This window comes from Rana temporaria, chromosome 1, assembly GCF_905171775.1.
Source record: "Rana temporaria chromosome 1, aRanTem1.1, whole genome shotgun sequence".
Lineage (NCBI taxonomy): Eukaryota > Metazoa > Chordata > Amphibia > Anura > Ranidae > Rana > Rana temporaria.
In genome coordinates this window covers 239,294,020-239,313,248 of record NC_053489.1, presented here as the reverse complement: position 1 = coordinate 239,313,248, position 19,229 = coordinate 239,294,020, and the positions used below count along the sequence as shown (strand labels likewise).

General features: G+C 41.0%; 1 protein-coding gene across 3 annotated transcripts in view; it reads right to left on the bottom strand.

The window, feature by feature from the left end:
• RASAL1 (RAS protein activator like 1) overlaps positions 1-19,229 on the bottom strand; it is a 162,234-nt gene that overhangs the window by 32,425 nt on the left and 110,580 nt on the right. For 2 of the 3 annotated variants that reach the window (XM_040351928.1, XM_040351929.1), the window contains exons 6-12: positions 15,487-15,568; positions 8,047-8,193; positions 7,785-7,876; positions 4,547-4,664; positions 4,322-4,472; positions 2,821-2,885; positions 2,247-2,359 (exon numbers count right to left, since the gene is read on the bottom strand). In XM_040351928.1, the coding sequence (XP_040207862.1) occupies positions 2,247-2,359; positions 2,821-2,885; positions 4,322-4,472; positions 4,547-4,664; positions 7,785-7,876; positions 8,047-8,193; positions 15,487-15,568 (768 nt within the window). The remainder of the gene's footprint in view (positions 1-2,246; positions 2,360-2,820; positions 2,886-4,321; positions 4,473-4,546; positions 4,665-7,784; positions 7,877-8,046; positions 8,194-15,486; positions 15,569-19,229) is intronic. The other variant, XM_040351930.1, reaches the window with a different exon arrangement.

The following is a 19,229-nucleotide window of genomic DNA, read 5'->3' as shown; positions in this document are numbered from 1 at the left end:
CTTTGGAGATTGGTATTTGCCCAACATCATTGAAGACACTGTATAATCGCAGTTCTATACTGGACATTACTATATTATTCACCTATCATTACTGCACTGAGGAGGAGTGCTTCAGGCTCTGTGTGCTACACATGGATGGATGGCTCGGCTGCAAATCTCTCTGGCAGCACGTGAGTACAGATTTGATGTGGTAGCTACGACTCTGAGCTACACATAACAGCCCAACAGTGAGTACAACTTCAACCGTTTATTTTCTGTGGAATGCTGATCAATTATCTGCTCACCAACAGTGTATATATCAACACATACAATATTCATGTAAGCCTAATTGCCACTAGCAGTTCAACAAGATTTCAATATCTGATGGACATATCTACTTGATATATTTGAATGGACACTACCCATAAGTAATGGGAACCCGTCAATTAATTGTGGCTACATTGTTGCAAAGTCCTCTTAAGTGCAGCATAGGTGAACTCTGATACATAATGATCACTACTACAGTGTCTCAAATATATATTTTTGTTGAATGCCTCCTTATCAGTTACTATCTGATGGAAATTGAATAACTGTTTACGCCAGACGCGGCGACCCATCTGAAGAGCAGAGACTATATATATATATATATATATATATATATATATATATATATATATACATATATACATATATACATATATACACCACTTTTTTTCTCCAGCCTAGTAGAATTGTCTGCGGTCCCTGGGACTATATCTCTCTCATCTGATTTATCACTTGCCATTTATCTCCAATTGAGCAGTATTACTATACCACTATATAGTGGATCCTTCTCATGTCCCCATTTTTGAGCTTTTCTTTTTTGCAACTTTTCCCACTTAGACGGTGGTACTTTCACCTGTAGTTACAGGGAACCACCGCATGGTGTGGAAATCTTTAGGATTATTGATAGCAGTGGGGGTTTTATATGTGCTTGGGGTGGGGGGTCTCTTTGTGTTGTGTGGAGGGTGAATGGGTGAGTTATGGACTTAGATCTCCTTATTGGATGATCGAGCTCCAGTTTTCAATTTATCACTGATTTTTTCCGTCTCGTTTTTGTGAGTGTATTCTCAGGTCACTTCTAGGGTACTATACCATTATTGGTTACCTGTGTGTTTTTAATGCCTTTTATGCTCTATTTTCTGATATTTAATAAAACGTAGTAATAACTCTTAAGGGTGTGCAGCAGTCATTTTTCTTTTTTTCTCTCTTGGTACACTAAATTTTTTTTCCCCCCCCGACAATATCGGTGAGTACTACATATTTGATAAATAGGTGGGATTCCCATATCCTTCTCTCCTTTGTTTACACCCCTGTTTTAGAGGATAGAAGTAAAAGTAGTTACATGCAGCTGGGAAAAAAATGCTTCTTCTGCTGTGTGAGCCAGTGAGGAGAGAGAGACCCGGGAGAGCCTCTGTTCTCATGCACATCGCTGGATTGAAATGGGGTTCAGGGAAGTATAAAGGGGGCTGAGGAGAAAAATGCACCCAGAAGGTTTATTACCTTAATGCACAAAATGCATTAAGATAAAAAAAAACCTTAAACCTATAGAAACATTTAAAGCTTGTCTGAGAGTTCAAAAAGGGGGGGGGGGGGGCAGAGAGCTTAAGTCACACTCTGCAGAGCTCAGTGAGGAGAGCTCTGAAAGCCAATTTGAGGGAAGGGACACAGCTTACAGGAGCAGAGCTGAGACTGTCAATAAGCTGGAGCTCCCTCCCCTGTCACATTTTTCTCTTAAGCTAGGTACACATTAGCTGTTCTTTTTTTTCGTTCAACCCAGCGTCTAAACAAAAAAACTGTGGAGCTCAGGAGAAGCCGCTGTACTAACTATCCGGTACATAGATCTCCCTCACTGAGCTATTGTGTTCCGACAAGGAGTGGGCAAGGATACACTGGGCAGCGCTCTCAGCCATTGGCTAAAAGCGCTGATCAAAAGCCGATCGGTAAACATTTTTCAGTCATGCCCCTTCGACAAAAGCCGGACTTTCAGCTGGCTTCTGTCAAACCAGCTGCTGTACACGCGGGCCAAATGTCGTCCGGTTTCTGCCCCTTTAGTATCAGTGTGTATGCCCCTTTAGTATCAGGAACACTTTGCAGAAGTGATTCATGCTGAGAACAAAGGAATGAATGTCTGAGGTTTACAATTGCTTTAATTTAGAGAATCTCAAGGGTATATGCTCTGTAGTATCTCAAGGGTATATGCTCTGTAGCCTGTTTTGGCTTCTTACCTACTACGGTTTAGATCAATCTTGCAGGGATCCAGTTCAACATATTTCTTTTCCTCAAAGATCCGGGTAACAATGGGTCGTAGTACTTCATGAAGGTATGGCATACCCACTATCTGGAAGAATTGCAAACTGTAGGTGATTTAAATGGCGTGCAGAGAATAAAATTAAAGTGGAACTCCAGCCACAGTGTATTTTTCCCTACATTTGAAAAAGAGTATGGAAGACAGGACTACTGTCTATTTTTTTTTGCGTCTGTCTCCCTTAGGGAATTGCATATATGTCCTGAAGACCAAGACAGAAAGTGAGAGGAAATCTAAACTTTTATAGCCATCACAGAAAGAGGGGAAGTCTCTATTTGAGGACAGCTGCTCCAGATACGTGAGTAAATTCATTCTCACTGAAAAAAAAATCTACTCCAATGGGGAGGATTAGCAATACTAGCCTAAGAGTAACCCTTCCCTACACTACCCAAAACTAGACAAATGGTATCTGGCCAGAGTTTCACTTTAAGATGGAAATAAAGTGTTGCAGTAGATAGAAAAAAAAAAATTGCAGGAACAAGATTTTGCTTTACCTTCATATACTGCTCCATTGATTTTGAAGCAAGTGAATTTGACCGGAAAAGAGTATTTGGGTCACCTGTAAAAAAGAGGAAAAAATAACAGAGCAAATTAAGACTGCCATGTTAGACAAAAACAGAGACAACTTAAAGCAATTGTAAAAGGTAAAAATGTTAATAAATAAAAAACATGTCTATCCTTACCTGCTCTGCGCAATGGAATAGCACAGAGTGGCCGCAAACCTTCTCTTTGTGTGCCCCCTGCCGGAGCTCCTGCCCCCCCTTTCTCTTGGTCAAGTGCCCCCATGGGGGCATGCGTGCGTGCTTGCCCCCAAGCCTCGCTGCTGCATCCACTGACACAGACAGCGGGACTCGACCCGCTCCCTGGTCACTGGTTTTGATTAAAAGCACTGGGAGCCAATGGCTCCCGGTGCCCCAGAAAAGCCAGCAAGACCTGGAAGAGAGGGGAGAAAAGAGCTGCAGATGTGCATGGTACTGGATCTGGAGGGCTAGGTAATATGCTAGTCCCATGACACAGTGTTTACAACCTTCAAAGGCTAATTATTACAAAACATTGAGATAACACCTTATTTTCTTATTCTTCCAACAATTCTGCTGAGAAATCCTAGGATGCAGAAAACAGGCAAAGTTTTTTTTAGAAACCTTTGTTAGGAGAAATATGAGGACCGCAATACAAAATTTGTGACTTTATTACTTCCTGAGTTACTTGCCCAGAACAAGCATACAAATCAGGATATCTGGCTTCACTTGCTGAATACTCCACGTCAGGGACTCAAAAAGCAAAGCAAAAAGCACTGAAGTGATTAGATCAACATGATATTCAATCAACTTCCATAAGGTCACTAGTAAACCTTCATATTTCTCTCAGTTAAAGATGATTAGAAAGACCTGGTGGTGAGCACCTCAGGGACTCCATGACTAGACAAGTATTTGCACCTGGAACAATTTACATTACTCAGAACTTTTAGTAAAAGTGCAGAAATGATAAAGGTCCCCATGATTTAGAAGCACATTTAATGCAGTTCATATTCAAAAAGAAGTATGGCCAAAGATATTTTGGTCATACTTATCTTTTGGGTCACAGAAGTGCCCTTGCGTTTTTACTCCAGTGACCAAGGGTCAGTTTATAGTAGGCTATAGCTCCAGGCTCTAGAAGGATTATGACTATACAGTGAGCAATGAAGGGGCAAAGCAGAGAGTAGTGACTGACTTAGAGCCAACATGGCACAGCTGCAGCATTACACTGATGATGCAGCATAGAGGCGAGGAGGTGCGTGTGTGTGTGTTTTTTTCATATATATATATATATACATATATACATATACATATACACACACACACACACATATACATACACACACACACACACACACATACTTCTCAACATCCCCTTTAATGGTCCAACATGCATGTCGAGACAGCAATAAAATAATGAGCAATAGGGGGCATGAAGAATATAATGACAATACAAAGCATTTGACAAAGATGACCTTACCAGTTCGATTCACCTCTCGCATATTCAGTCTGTCAAGGAAGGTTACTGCCAGACCCTGTCCTAGAAAGATTTTCACCAGCTTAACTGCCACTTCTTGTCGGCTCTCAGCAGAACACATGTCTTCTAGTATAGCCAGCAGACTGCAGTCACCCTGGATAAAAGCACAGAAATGTTACATACGACCCACTAGCTACCACTGGTGAGACAACTATCTGTGCATCCCACCTGGTCAGGTGATTGAACAGACTCTACCAGGAGCTGAATGAGGTTCTGATAATACACAGAGGGCAGGATACGTTCCTCAGACAGGCTGATTTTGACACGCAGTGATCCAAGCTTCCCTCTAGATAAGAAAATAATGAGAAACAAGTCCAGATAGGACACACAGTGGTATACAAACAAGAGTTTTTTTTACAAACCCCAGAAAAAACAAACATGCAACTGATTTTAATGTGTTATACCATTCTCTTTGATAATAAGTTGGGCAGAGCCACATGACTGAATGACCACATATGGGAAAATGCACATTAATATCCTATTATCAACACAAAAAGTTATTTAAATTATGTTAACAGTAAACAAGTCAAAATGTTAACAGTGAACTATAGGCTGCATTCACACTAACAGAACAAAAAAATATGAATGCTGCTTGAATGGTCATTATGGGCTGCTGCACTGCATTGAAATTGTTATTTGTCTTAATATGGCTGAAAGAGCTTTAATTAATAACAAAGTGCAAAGAATATAGATGTGTATTAAACGATAAGAGCCAGCATTTAAAGGGGTTGTAAAGGTACATTTTTTTTCTCCTAAATAGCTTCCTTTACCTTAGTGCAGTCCTCCTTCACTTACCTCATCCTTCAATTTTGCTTTTAAATGTCCTTATTTCTTCTAAGAAATCCTCACTTCCTGTTCTTCTGTCTGTAACTCCACACAGTAATGCAAGGCTTTCTCCCTGGTGTGGAGTGTCGTACTCGCCCCCTCCCTTAGACTACAGGAGAGTCAGGACGTTCTCTACATTGCAGAAAGAGAAAGGAGCTGTGTCTTCGTGGGCATCCTTACTCTACTGTAGTCCAAGGGAAGGGGCGAGCACGACACTCCACACCAGGGAGAAAGCCTTGCATTACTGTGTGGAGTTACAGACAGAAGAACAGGAAGTGAGGATTTCTCAGAAGAAATAAGGACATTTAAAAGCAAAATCGAAGGATGAGGTAAGTGAAGGAGGACTGCACTAAGGTAAAGGAAGCTATTTAGGAAAAAAATAATTGTACCTTTACAACCCCTTTAATTTCTGTATAGGTGTTAACTACGTTCAGCCCCAGCTCATAAACTGTCAGAGGCATTAAAGGTTGGAGTTTGCCAACTAGCAGCATCAGATGCACCAAGCCATACAGTTATGGTATACCTAAATCCAATCATTGCATGATAATACATCATAAATAAGCTGCATATAAGCTTCAGATATATATTTTTTCCAGTTTGAAAAATTACCTTCAATGATAAAATGAAAATGATGTTCACAACACTATCTGGTAATGCATGTAATGGCTTTATTTTATACTAGTAGCATATCTGAATCCTAGATACAAATGCCTTCATACAGTATATAATAAAGACACAATATTATTATTAATTATTATTACATTTTAACATCAGTACAGGATAAAGTATGGGATAATGTGAACAAAGATTGAGGAGCCTTAAGTTCAAAAAGGAACAAAGGTACACTTTTTAGGCTTATGTTAAAGCTTATTGGCTTGACTTTAAGAGTAAAGGGAAAGGGAGACTGGGATTTTGGTTTGGATTGGGGTGTAGAAACACCTCAATGTCTGTGAAAGTTCTAATTTATCCAGGTATCATTTATCATATCATATCATTTATCCATAATGAATGCTGCTGCCAGGCTCATCCACCTCACAAACCGCTCAGTGTCTGCTATCCCCTCTGCCAACCCCTCCATTGGCTGCCACTCAACCAATGAATTAAATTCAAGATACTAAGAATAACTTACAAAGCCATCCACAACCTGGCCCCCAGCTACATCACTAACCTAGACTAAAAATACAAACCTAATCGTTCTCTTTGCTCCTCCCAAGACCTCCTGCTCTCTAACTCCCTTGACACCTCATCCCATGCTCACCTTCAGGACTTCTCAAGAGCCTCTCCCATCCTCTAGAATGCTCTACCCCATTCTGTTCAACTTTCTCCTACTTTGTCCACTTTCAGACAATCCCTGAAAATGTATCTCTTCAGAGAAGCCTATATGGCCCCCCACCTAAAAACTGTACATTTACTTTCTCCATCAGCACATCCGCCACAGTTATTGACCTACCCTCTTAGATTGTAAGCTCTAAAGAGCAGGGCCCTCGGATTCCTACTGTATTTAAGTGTATTGAATTTGTATTGTCTACCCTCAAGTTGTAAAGCTCTGTGTAAACTGTTGGAGCCATATAAATCCTGTATAATAATAATCTAGGTCATGGTATAGAATGATGACAGTAGTCGCATTCATCTGGACTTGTTCAGTAACAATGAAGACATTTTACCACTCATTCAAGTAGATTTATCAGTTCAATGAGTGTTAGGAGCAGAGGAAGCCACATGGGTGAGTGATGGAACCTCTTCAACATTACTATACAAGTCCTGATAAATGTTTCTAACATCTACTATCTGCCCTTTGTTTATTGGGTTACTAAACCAAGGACCCTTCATTCACTATATCTGGTCTCCCACAGTACAAAGAACATGAACATGCAATAGTTTTAGTAAATATAGTCTGCTAAATACCTTTTTTTGCATCTAAAGTTAGAGCAGTCTTGTGACTTTTATTAGTGTCTGGTTAAAGCTTGTAGGAGGAGTTTCCATTCTGTGCTGACTGTCCTTTAGGGATGCAGGGCCCCTGACCCTCTGTCTGCACAGTGCTGATTGGCCCCATGCTGATCACATGCGCTCTCCCAAGGAGAACTCTCTAGCAATACACACCAAACTTAACATGTGCAGCTTGTTCCCTAGCCTCTGTTCTATCAGGACAGTAGATGATTTGGGGACCATGGAAGAAGGGGAGGAACAGAAAAGACAGGATCAAACAGCCTTTTAACACAATGCAGCAGATTAACCCCTTAGGTTCCACAGTGAGTATAACAAGCATGTTTTACTGCATATACACACTGATTGTTCTGTTGTGGGTTTAGTAGCACTTAAAATAAAGTATGTCATAGCACTTAACTTTTTGTTTGATGCATATAAATTTTTCTTTGTTACTGTCAGTATCAGATAAGAACACATTTTATATGAATGTTTTATTTTTAATGTGCTAATTGTTTCATTATGGAAATAAGTGGCTATGCACAGTGTGGACATGTCAAAGTGATGAGAAAAAAGAAGGTTCACTGAACCATTGCTCCACTGCTCTCCTTTTGGAAACAATGTAATGGTATGATAATATATTTAAGCGATATTCTACCCATTCTCCTCATCCGTGTTTCCAAAAGGCAGGAGACGAAACCAGCCAGTCACCGCAGGATTTCTGTGAAGGGGCTCCAAGGGAAAGCACACCTGGAGGGGGTGTTGACAGGGTGAGTGATGAAAGACACTTTTCAAACATATGTGGTGTCACAGAAGAAAGGAAGGTCATTCATACAATAGGTAAAAAAAATCTAATGAAACAATAGGACAGAGACAAAATACTGACAGATAAAAAGGGAATAAGAAGGACAGACACTTACACGTCCAAGAAAATCATTCTTTCCAACCATATCCCAGTCCCAAACTTCAATACTGATCACTTGATCCCCAGGATCCAGTTCTTCAATTCCTCGTAAATCAAATTCTAAGACCTCATTCCAGCGAGGAAAACGCGTTCTTTTAATTACCTGGCAACAAAGTGCTTAGTAGCATAGCATAACTGAACCACAGCAGGTTCTGTACAGGTAAATCAAGCACTTTAGGGTGTTAACACAAACAAGTAAATGCTAAATCTGGTACTTGCAAAGACACAGTACTGTATAGGCAGCCATCATAAACCCTGCGAGCTCTCAGTTTAAAAACAAATAAAAACATTTAATTTAAAGAAAATCTAATGAAAATGCTCCTAGTTGCTAATATCTGCCTAGCAACAAGCACATGACATTGATTGCCAAATGACAGGACATTTCATAAATAGACAAGATTACCAAATATCTGATGTTCTGTGACATTCAATGACTGGGCCAAGAGGCTAGGTCTGCTGGAATTTAGATCAATGAATAACAAATAGTCTAAACAAAGTAACTGCTCTATATCAGTGACAATGCAGACTTCTTGTGAACTACTGAACCTGTATTTCCATCACCCCACATTATGCAAGACTGTATAAAAAATGTAAGACAGAACAAAAAGTATTGGTGATGTGCAGAGTGTAATCCATTGCAAGCAAACATGTTTAGGGTATGGGTAGATGAGCAGATGCATCACACTTTCAGGTGCATCAAACATGTACACTGTGTGCACAATTAGACAAGTTGTATTTTTGAGGATTAAATTCATTATTCAGCAACTACAGTGCTCTCGGTCAATCCAAAATGTTAAAAAACCTCAACCTGAATATTTAAGAAAGTAAAAGTGGGGCTTTGGCTACATGTGCACAATTATTCAGCAACCATTAGCCCCCGTTCACACTGGAGTGACTTGTCATGGGATTTGACAGACAAGTTGCACCCTATTGCCAGCAGTCGCACTTTTCAAAGAGGTGCGACACCAACTTTGCAGTGCCACACCGATTTGAAAACACAGTTCCCTGCACTACTTTTGGCAATTTTGGATCCGACTTGCATTGACATCTGTGCATTAAGCTGCACAGATGTCTTTCTAATCGCACCAGAAGTTGCACTTGCATGCGGCTTTAAAATCGTGAGATTTCAAATGAAGTCGCACGATTTCGAAGCCGCAGTCAATTTGAACGGAGGCTTATGGCCTGTACACACAATCCGAATATCGTACGAAAAATGTCGTCTGAGGAAGAATCGTACGATAATCAGATCGTTAGAACAGAGCTTTCGAGAGCCGATCATGACAGTTCATCCGATATTATTTTATAGGACATGCACGAAAAATGTTCTCGTAAAAAAACAGATCGTACGATTTTCGTTTAGTCAGTACACAGTTGTCGTCCGAAAATACAATACAAATACATTACAACAAATGACATTACTTTTTTTTTCAGTCGTACGAGATTTTTCGTCACTTTAATAACCTATTTAATTTCTACTTGCGACTATTAAGCGAAAAAAGTTGTACGATCTGTCGTACGATATTCGGATCGTGTGTACGGGACATTAGTGTGCAGGATTACTACGCAACTAAATGAAAAACAGAAAATGTTCCCTTTCATCTGTTAAAGTGAGAATAATAAACAAACATCTCAAAATGTACAAATAAACATTTCTGAAATTTAAAAAAATAAAAAAAATAAAACAGTGACCAATATTGCCACCCTTTTTTTAAAGAACAGTCATAAGCCTTCCATTAATGGAGTCTGTCAGTTTCTTGATCTGTTATGAATGAACTTATTGTGCAGCAGCAACCACAGCCTCCCAAATACTGATCAGAGAGGTGTATGGTTTTTCCTTGACCGTAAATCTCTCAACAGCAGACACGGCTGGGTCCCATTTTTTTTTTTTGTGGGGGGGGGGGGGGTGCAAACACACCATCAATTGCAGCATCACTGTGCCAAACGCAGCCCCTGTGCCATCAAACGTAGCCACTGTTCCATCAAATGCAGCCACTGTGCCCATCAAATGCAGCCACTGTGCCCATCAAACGCAGCCACTGTGCCCATCAAACGCAGCCACTGTGCTCATCAAACGCAGCCACTGTGCCCATCAAACGCAGCCACTGTGCCCATCAAACGCAGCCACTGTGCTCATCAAACGCAGCCACTGTGCTCATCAAACGCAGCCACTGTGCTCATCAAACGCAGCCACTGTGCTCATCAAACTCAGCCACTGTGCTCATCAAACACAGCCACTGTGCTCATCAAACGCAGCCACTGTGCCATATCAAATGCTCCCACTGTGCCATCAAATGCTCCCACTGTGCCCAATCAAATACAGCTACTGTGGCCCACTGTACCATCAAACGCAGCCACTGTGCCCAAACGCAGCCACTGTGCCCATCACACGCAGCCACTGTGCAATATCAAATTCTCCCACTCACTGTGCCATCAAATGCTGCCATTGTGGCCCATCTTATGCAGCCACTGTGCCCCATCAAATGCAGCCACACTGTGCCCCATCAAATGCAGCCTCACTGTGCCCCATCAAATGCAGCCTCACTGTGCCCCATCAAATGCAGCCTCACTGTGCCCCATCAAATGCAGCCTCACTGTGCCCCATCAAATGCAGCCTCACTGTGCCCCATCAAATGCAGCCTCACTGTCCCTTTGGCTCTAATCAGGTCTCGCTGAATCTATCTATTGGTGCTAGAGGGGTGGCTGGAGAGAGGTGGCAGCCCCTGTGAGCCCTTATTGACGCACCGCCACTGCATTAGATCACATTCACATTTGAGGTTTCCTGAATGTGTGACAAAGTGCACAGGTAATGGGCAATTTGCAGTGCATTTTGGAAATGCACTGCACATGTGCATAGAACTTGTGGTGCCATTAATTGTTAGTGGCACCCCAAATGCAATGAGCAGACATGTATTTTGTTATGTGGCAAAGCTGCATTCCTTAAAAGTTTCTAAAGCCTCTATGATGCGTTTGTCACACATATGGCAATCCATTCAAGTCAATGTGCTACCCTATGTGCGAAAAACAAGAAAAAAAAAAAGAAAACGTGAGCAGGAATGTTTGTTCCTGCTATGTGAAATATTAGGGACCTTAGGGGTGGTATATAGAAATGGCTGGGCAGAGATGCCTGGCAGCTGGAGAGAGAGAGGTGTCCACTGGCTTCATGTTCAGCACAGCAGTTCTAGGCTGGCTTCATATTCACCCTCTCTCCAAAATCCAAAAAGTTTTGTGACTTTGTTCCAGAAGCAATACCCCCACCCCCACTCACCCCCTCCAGCACAAGCACTGCTCCATCCAAACCCTGGCGTCAAGTGAACACAGAGCAGTGAGAGCACGATCTGGAGGGAGGGGGATCAGAGGTCCGGACTTAGGGAAGAGGTGAAGCAAGCTTCCTACTCACGCTGACCAGAGATAACAATGACAAGGGGGAGTTTCAGGACCCGGCAGATATACAGGCAGACCGAGAATAAAGGTGTCTTCTGCTCCTCATGCTTCCTCCGCTCGGGCGCACTGGTACAGGGAAAACCGGAAGTGACATCATAACTCAAATGTCAAAGGACCCGGTCGTAGTAATACATACTACGATGGATTGCGCCGCAAGGCGGGTCAAAAGCCTGCAAATGAAACGCCTCATCTGCAATTTCATGATTGCATAGATGTGGCACTTCCCATAGGTCATTGTGTCCGGCGCCCGAACACAGTGCACTTAAGGACCTTTTTTTCTATTTTTACTTGTGTTTGCCTGGGGGGGGGGGCGGCGCCCGTGCACCCCCTATGTACGGGCTGAACCACTACTCAACAGGGTTTAGGTCAGGTGAGGAAAGAGGGCGTGTCATTATTTTTTCATCTTTAAGGCCTTTACTGGCTAGCCACGCAGTGGAGTACTTGATGCATGCGATGTTCCTGTACCACCGATTGGAGAAAGTGTCTTCTGAAAACTGGCAGTATGTTTCAGAGTTGATTTTAAATTAATCTTCAACCTGAAAGGGTTCAACTAGCTCATCTTTAAAAATACCAGTACCCTACCTACACCTTGCTGGTGTCTGAGTCGAAATGGAGATCTGTGCCCATTACTGATCCAGCCACAGGCCCATCCATCTGGTCCGCCAAGAGTCACTCTCATCTCATCAGTCCATAAAACCTGTCTTCAGATATTTCTTGGCCCAGTCTTGATGTTTCAACTTATGTGTCTTGTTCAGTGGTGGTCGGTGTGACAGACTCACCCAGGACATCCCCGGACCCTCTCTTGTCTAAAATCATCCTATGTCCACTAGGGGCATAGGATGACTGAAAAATGCTATCTTGGACTACCTGAGATGGGATTATTATGCAATTATTATCCACAATATATTCCAGGATATCTGTAAAGAACTTACTGTTTGTTGATTCTGAACTCAACGGGTTAATTGTAAGAGTAACTCATTCATAATGTTGGGACACATACTGTTAGATGCTAATCACCAACTCCAGCCATCTGTCTGTTCTCTGTGCTAATTGACCCTGCTGTTGTGTGAAGATGTCCTGTGTTTACACTTATGATAATGTATATTGTATAGCAGGTGAGCGAGGAGACTGGACAGCTACCTTGAAAGGTCATATCTATGAGTTGCCTAGTCTGGGTAAATGATTAGTTAATTAGCTCATGTTAATTTATGTTCTGGTTACCTCCTCTTTAAACTGTATATACGGTTGTATTCTTGGTTCTATTAAAGACTCCATGTTCAGCAGACAAACAAGTCTCGTCTCGTTGTGTGCTTGAGAGCAGCTGGAATATCTGATATCTATATCCAGACTGATAAGAAGCGGTATATGACAGAAGCACTCAAGCGGAGTGTGGGACGTTCCGTTACAGTCGGGTTTTAGCCTTCCTTACATTGGCCATGTCTCTAAGCACCGAACAGCTTGTACTTCTGGGCACTCCAGGTAGGTTGCGGTTCTGGAATATGACTGATTTGTCTCAGATCTTTGGCAGTTAATTTGCATCTTTTTTTATCAGCACGTTTCTTGCGGTCCTATTGACTATTTGCAACAAAATGTTTGATGGTTCCGTGATCACACCCTAATATCTTAGCAATTTCAAGAGTGCTGCATCCCTCTGAAAGACTTTCAAATTTTGGACTGTTCAGAGTCAGTTAAATCTCTTTTTTGACCCACTTTTCCTGAGGAAAAGAAGCTGCCTAATAACTATGCACACCTTCATATCGAGGGAGGGGTTGATCTCCTTAGGCCACACCCTCCCTCATTACACAAATACAAAATCACCTGATATGAATAAATCCAATAAGCATTCAAGTTTATACAACTTGGAGTTGGACAATATGCATAAAAATGAAGATTTGGTCAAAATACTTACTTGCCTAATAATTGTGCACACAGTGTATTTGGGCTACATCCGAGATCATTCTAAGTTTCTTTAAAGGTAATGTACATTTGACATGTGTCTGACTTCCTCCTAAACTGTTTTTTTATTCCTACTGACTAACATGAAGAGAAAAACTGTTCTCTACATAAGCCTTTACTGTGCATTGCAGAATGCTCCATGCCTTTATTAGCAGGTCCATATACATTTTAACCATAACTATATAGATTTAATTATGATTTTCAATTCAAGAATAGAACTGTAAAACTTAATTACAATAAAATAATGCAGATTAATTTGTAGCTCTTCAGCCAGTGTTGTGATATTGTTAGATAGAAAAAACAGGTTTGTGACCTCACTGTAGTTAAAGCGTATCTAAACCCCAAAAAACAAATCATTTGTTGCATTTTACAAATCCTTAGATGTGGTGGCTGCTAATCTTGCCAGAAATGCAGTGTCCTTGTCACTGTCTGTATGCTAAAAAGAAAACAGAAACAGTCATATTGTTCTTGAATAAACGATCAATCCTAAAAATGACTATAATGGAGATGAGAAAATGCATGTTTCTGATCCAGTTGTGTGACAATTATGGCTGCCTCCATAGATCCATTACAGTAAGGTAATGTAACTATGACGGGACAGAAATCATGTTATTCACAGAGTTACCCACTGAAATTAAAGAGGAAAAATCCTGAAAAAAAAAGAAAACAAATGCAGCCACTACAGTAGCTAATAAACTGAAATGTAATCTTTTTGTTTGCGTTTAGATACGTTTTAAGCAAGATGATCCTCTTCAGTACAAACCACATCCTGGGCCAATAAAGAAGAAGGAACACAGTGAGATCATCACTCTGTTTTTTCCTGTTAACATTCCCCTGGTGTTAGACTAAAAACATTGAGTAAATCACTAGAGCCCGACTGGTTTATTCATCCACTGCAGTACAGGGTATAAAAGTTAACAAATATTAGAAGTAAAATGTATGCTAGTTCTGTGTACACATTAAAAACTTTTTTTTAAATGAATAGATGATTGAAGTTCAGCTTTAAATGTTTTTTCTTACCATTTACCACAGTTCGTAAGACGTATTTATAATGATTTCAAGTTAAAATTAAAATGATACTAAACAATATCCATATTCTCCAAAAATAATTCATACGCATCCACCACTACTTAATGGCTCTGTAATCTATTTTTCATGAAATGGTTTCTTACAGTGTTTTTCTGTCTTTTTATAACAACCCTCATGAGCTGCCAAACCTCCCGTTTTTCCCCTTGCTTCTGTTTGTTGGGACAAGCAGTGTACGTTAGTCGTGGTCATGTGCACTTCTCTATGAACACTATAAATCTCACAGTCCTTATTCCATCTCAATGCAAGCAAGAGGGGGTGGCCAAGAACATACATACAGTGGGTACCATAAAGAAAGAACGTAGCCACGCTCCAAAAAAATAAATCAAAAAAAAAATAAAGATATTTGGAGTTTTGCCATAGGTTGAAAGCAACAGAAGGGAAATAAATACGGTACATACTTAAATCTTTTTTTATACCAGAGTTTAGTGTCACTTTAACCTAATTCCAACAAATGTTTAGTAAACACTACTACACAGTCTGGATTTCATTAAAACTTGGTTTATACAACAAATGAAAGAAGCCTTGAGCAAAAAGGAGACTAAAGCCTTGTACACACTAGTAGTTTTCTTTCGTTCAATGCAGCAGAGTTGAACAAAAAATAACTGACAGCTCAGGGGGAGCCGCTGTACTAACAATTCGATGTTAGTTCAGCGATCTCCCCTGCTGTGAATCGTATTTTGACAGGGGACATGCTCCTTTTAGGTCACGCCCCTTTGACATAAGGCCAGCTTCTGTCGGACCGCTTCCAGAACACATGGGTAGAATACCGGCCAGTTTAAATAGAAACCACCCGACATTCGGCCCATGTGTACTAGGCGAAAGTGATTGTGTATGTCGAGCAATCACAAATGAAAAAAGTGTCATTGTACAGTAGCCAATTATCTCATTCATAGAGGAGTATTGTACTTACCGAGGTCTCCAAGGTCTGATTGTTGCAGAAGATACGTACAAAGGGGTCTGATGTTCCAGAGATATCCCGAGGCGCCAAATCTCTGGGGAGGCGAATGATGAAATCTTACACAACAAGGAACGTCATATTTTAAATCAGCCTCAAACTGAAATCACTAGCAAAGGTGCATACCAGTCTGACAACTTTCATTATAAGGAAGGAAGGAAAAAAGACGAGTACTCATGTTCTCCAAAGAGTTTAATGCAACAATAAGACAATAAAAACAAAAATAAAAAAGGTATTAAATACAAATTTTGCAGTGATGGTAAATATGGTCCTCATTTAATCAGCTGCATTCCTTCTAAAGTGATATATTTTTCCTTATCTAAATCAGGGGAAAGGACTGCAGTATGTCCCACCCGGGAGGATTTCTAACTTTTCCCGTGAATGGTTCCAAAAAAGAGATACTCAAATTTCTTCCTAACAACGCCCTCAAATTCACTCATTATTCTTGTAATTTTAATTTCATTACAGGTAATTCAAGGAAAGTGGAACTGAAATAAATGTTTCCATAACTAAGCTCACCCCACTGAGGAACTTTTCAAAGGTATGACAAACAAGTTCATCAAGCTATACAAAAGCATATCATTTTTCTGAAAACACAGGCTCAGCCTTAAAGGGGTTTTAAAGCCTAAATATTTTTTACCTTAATGCATTCCTTGCATTAAGGTAAAAAATGTTTAAGTGTCAGCATCCCCTTCCATTTACTTACCTGAGCACCCATTACATTCAGTGCTGTGCACATCGGCAGCTATTCTCTCCCCTCACTTCTGGGTCTCGCTGGCTTTGCTGGGGCACCAGGAGCCATTGGCACCCTGTGCCGTCAATCAAAGCAGGTGACTAGGGGACGCACAAGTACCCCCATGAGGGCACTGGACAAGGAAGCGGGGCCAGGAGCCAGTGGTGGACCCGAAAAGAGAAGGTTTGAAGCCGCTCTGTGCAATTCTATTGCACAGAGCAGACAAATATAGATATGTTTGTTATTTTTAAATAAACTGGGAGGTCGCCATGCTAACTATACAATGTTAGTTTGGCAATCTCCCCTGCTGAGCTATTCTGTTCTGACGGGGGAATCCTCCCTCCCCACCAGAACACCGTGATCAGATTCTGTTTTTCTAGCATGCTAGTTTGACAGAAGACAGTCGTGGGACTGATAAGAGCTGTATGCACGGGCCAAAAGTTGGCCAGTTTGTGCAGAACCGACTATTTTCAGCCAATTTTCAGCCTTTGTGTACCCAGCATTAGGAACCAGCGTAATGAATGAAAAGAAAATAACCCAATTCCCCCATCCACCTCAAATGTGTGGATGGGGGATTGGGTGTTGGGGAAATTGCATATTTCATATTCCTTATTAAGGTTGGCCTCAAAAATATCTATTACAGCCTCTAATATCCCAGTTATTTTGGTTACATTGCATGACTCCTCCTATTGGCATATGAACTGCCTATATGGACAAGCTAGGCCCCTCCCCTCAGGAATGTGAAGGTCATATTGTTGCTTACCAGGGTTGTTGGCCAGGGGTGGTCTTTTTCCTTACACACAAGTTCTATATTACCACAGCCAAATCCTATAAGGTCTTTGCCTCACATCAGAGCTACCTCATGGAGGTACGCGTCTGTGGTCACCTGAGCCATGTTCCGAGACCCATGGCGGAAACAGCACCTTTAGTTAAGTATTCTTAATATTTTCTTTATCTGTATCTGTCATTGCTTCTAACAAATTACAACTTTTAAGTATTAATGTGATCTCTCTTTGCGCATATCAAATAAAAAATCTAAAAAGTACTTAAAATATCAAGTGACCGTAATAAAACATTGGGTCATTTCTTTTCATTCAACTTCACTCCTACTGAGCGGTTATATTTTGACATCCTTCCCCTCTGTCAGAACACACTGATCAGCGCTGCTGGCTATAGATGGCGGCGCTGATCAAGCGAGAAAATGCGACAGGGCGGTTGTATAGAAATCGATCGGTAGATTGGCTTCTATACAATCTCCTTGCCCACACATGGAATGAAATTCAGCCAGCCTCTGCTGAACCAGCTGAAGTTTGATCCATGTATGGCTGGCTTTAGAATGGCATACCTCCAAGGTAGAAATTGGATGCTCCTGCCCACAGCTGTAGGTGGCAAGAACGCATATAAATCCTGCAAGTGTCCTTATTTTACGAAGTGGTTACAAACCCTAAGGAACTTCTCGTATTTGCTCCATATTTGTTTGTCAAATATATCATTGCAAGAGTTTAGGGATATGTGTTTGATAAGTGCAAAAAAAAAAAAAATGGTTGATCTTGTCAGAAATTCTAAGTTGTCGTGTATGCACATCCTGTGTTATCTTAAACAGCCTCTTAGTTTTAATCTGAAACTACAAAATGAAGAGCCTTTATGTTTATTGGATCCGAGAGTAGCAGTGGCTAAGTACTTTAGCAAGACAACTGGGATGCTTGACAACACTTGGTCTACAAAAGCTCTGTGTTGTCATCTTACAACAGGAAATAGGAGCGGAGTACATTTCCTTGACATCCACTTGTCGACTCTGCAACTATTAAAAACATACCTTTCCTGCCGCCCATGCCTCAGATCTTTGCTTTTTTTTTTTAAATATACAACCTGAAGAACCATTAGCATCTGACACATACCTAGGGGTGCTTGGATATCTGGTCACCCACATGCTGCGGTTCAATCTACCTGCCCCCACATTATTACTGGACACAATATTGACATAGGGGCTGATGCACGAAAAAGCATGCAGTCAGGTAACTGGCATCCAACACACCCAAAAGTATGTCAGGTGCAGAAGGTTCTTCGATCAACATAGCTCTATTTAACAGAGATCTGAGGTACTGATGGTGGGACAGAAGAATTCATAGATTTTTTTATTTACTGCTAATCTCTGACCCAATCACTTACTCAACACAAACCCTAAAGTAAGTCATTGCTCTGTATACAATCCTTGTTCTGTGTTAGGCACAGCCACTCCTTGTGGCTCTGTGCTGAAACATGACATGCACTAGGATCCTTTATTTTAAAAAATAAAAGGAGGAAAAGGGAGAATTGTTCTGAACAACCAAGCAAGTGACTAGCGGCCACGCTTCCACATTTATAAATAAAACGCTGAGCATCAGCCATTCTTAGTGTCCCCCATAGTGCCAACTCCTTTACCCTCATCTATGATAATGTATGTAAAAAAATATCATTATTTTTAACATACTACACTGCATTTCCCTGCGTTGTTTGGAAACCATGTGCTAGCTAACTAAAACACAACACACCCACTATGTTGTTTTGTGCCATAGAGTGCCAGTTATTAATTCCACCCTCCACACGGTTATTTTTCTCCATGTGAAAGCCCTTCACATACTCCTCAGGCCCAGCGATCCCCACACTTCAAATGATTCTTCGGTTGCTAAGCACATAAACCTGTTGCTAGGAAACTACAGTCTTTTCTGCTTCACGCGCAAAGCTGGCAAATTGTCTATTAAATCTCTAGATCTAAGGTTGCATTTCCCAAGCACATACATTTGTGAATAAAACCATTTGGAAGAACCTTTATGGAGATAAGCAAAGTTTGAAAAGTTTAGAATAATAGGGTTCCCTGACACAACTATTGTCTTGGGTACGGAGAGACTATTTTTGGCAGTAGTTACTGACCTCATAGATATGCAAATAAGGATTACTGGCAGAGAGCTGACATTTATGAAGAACT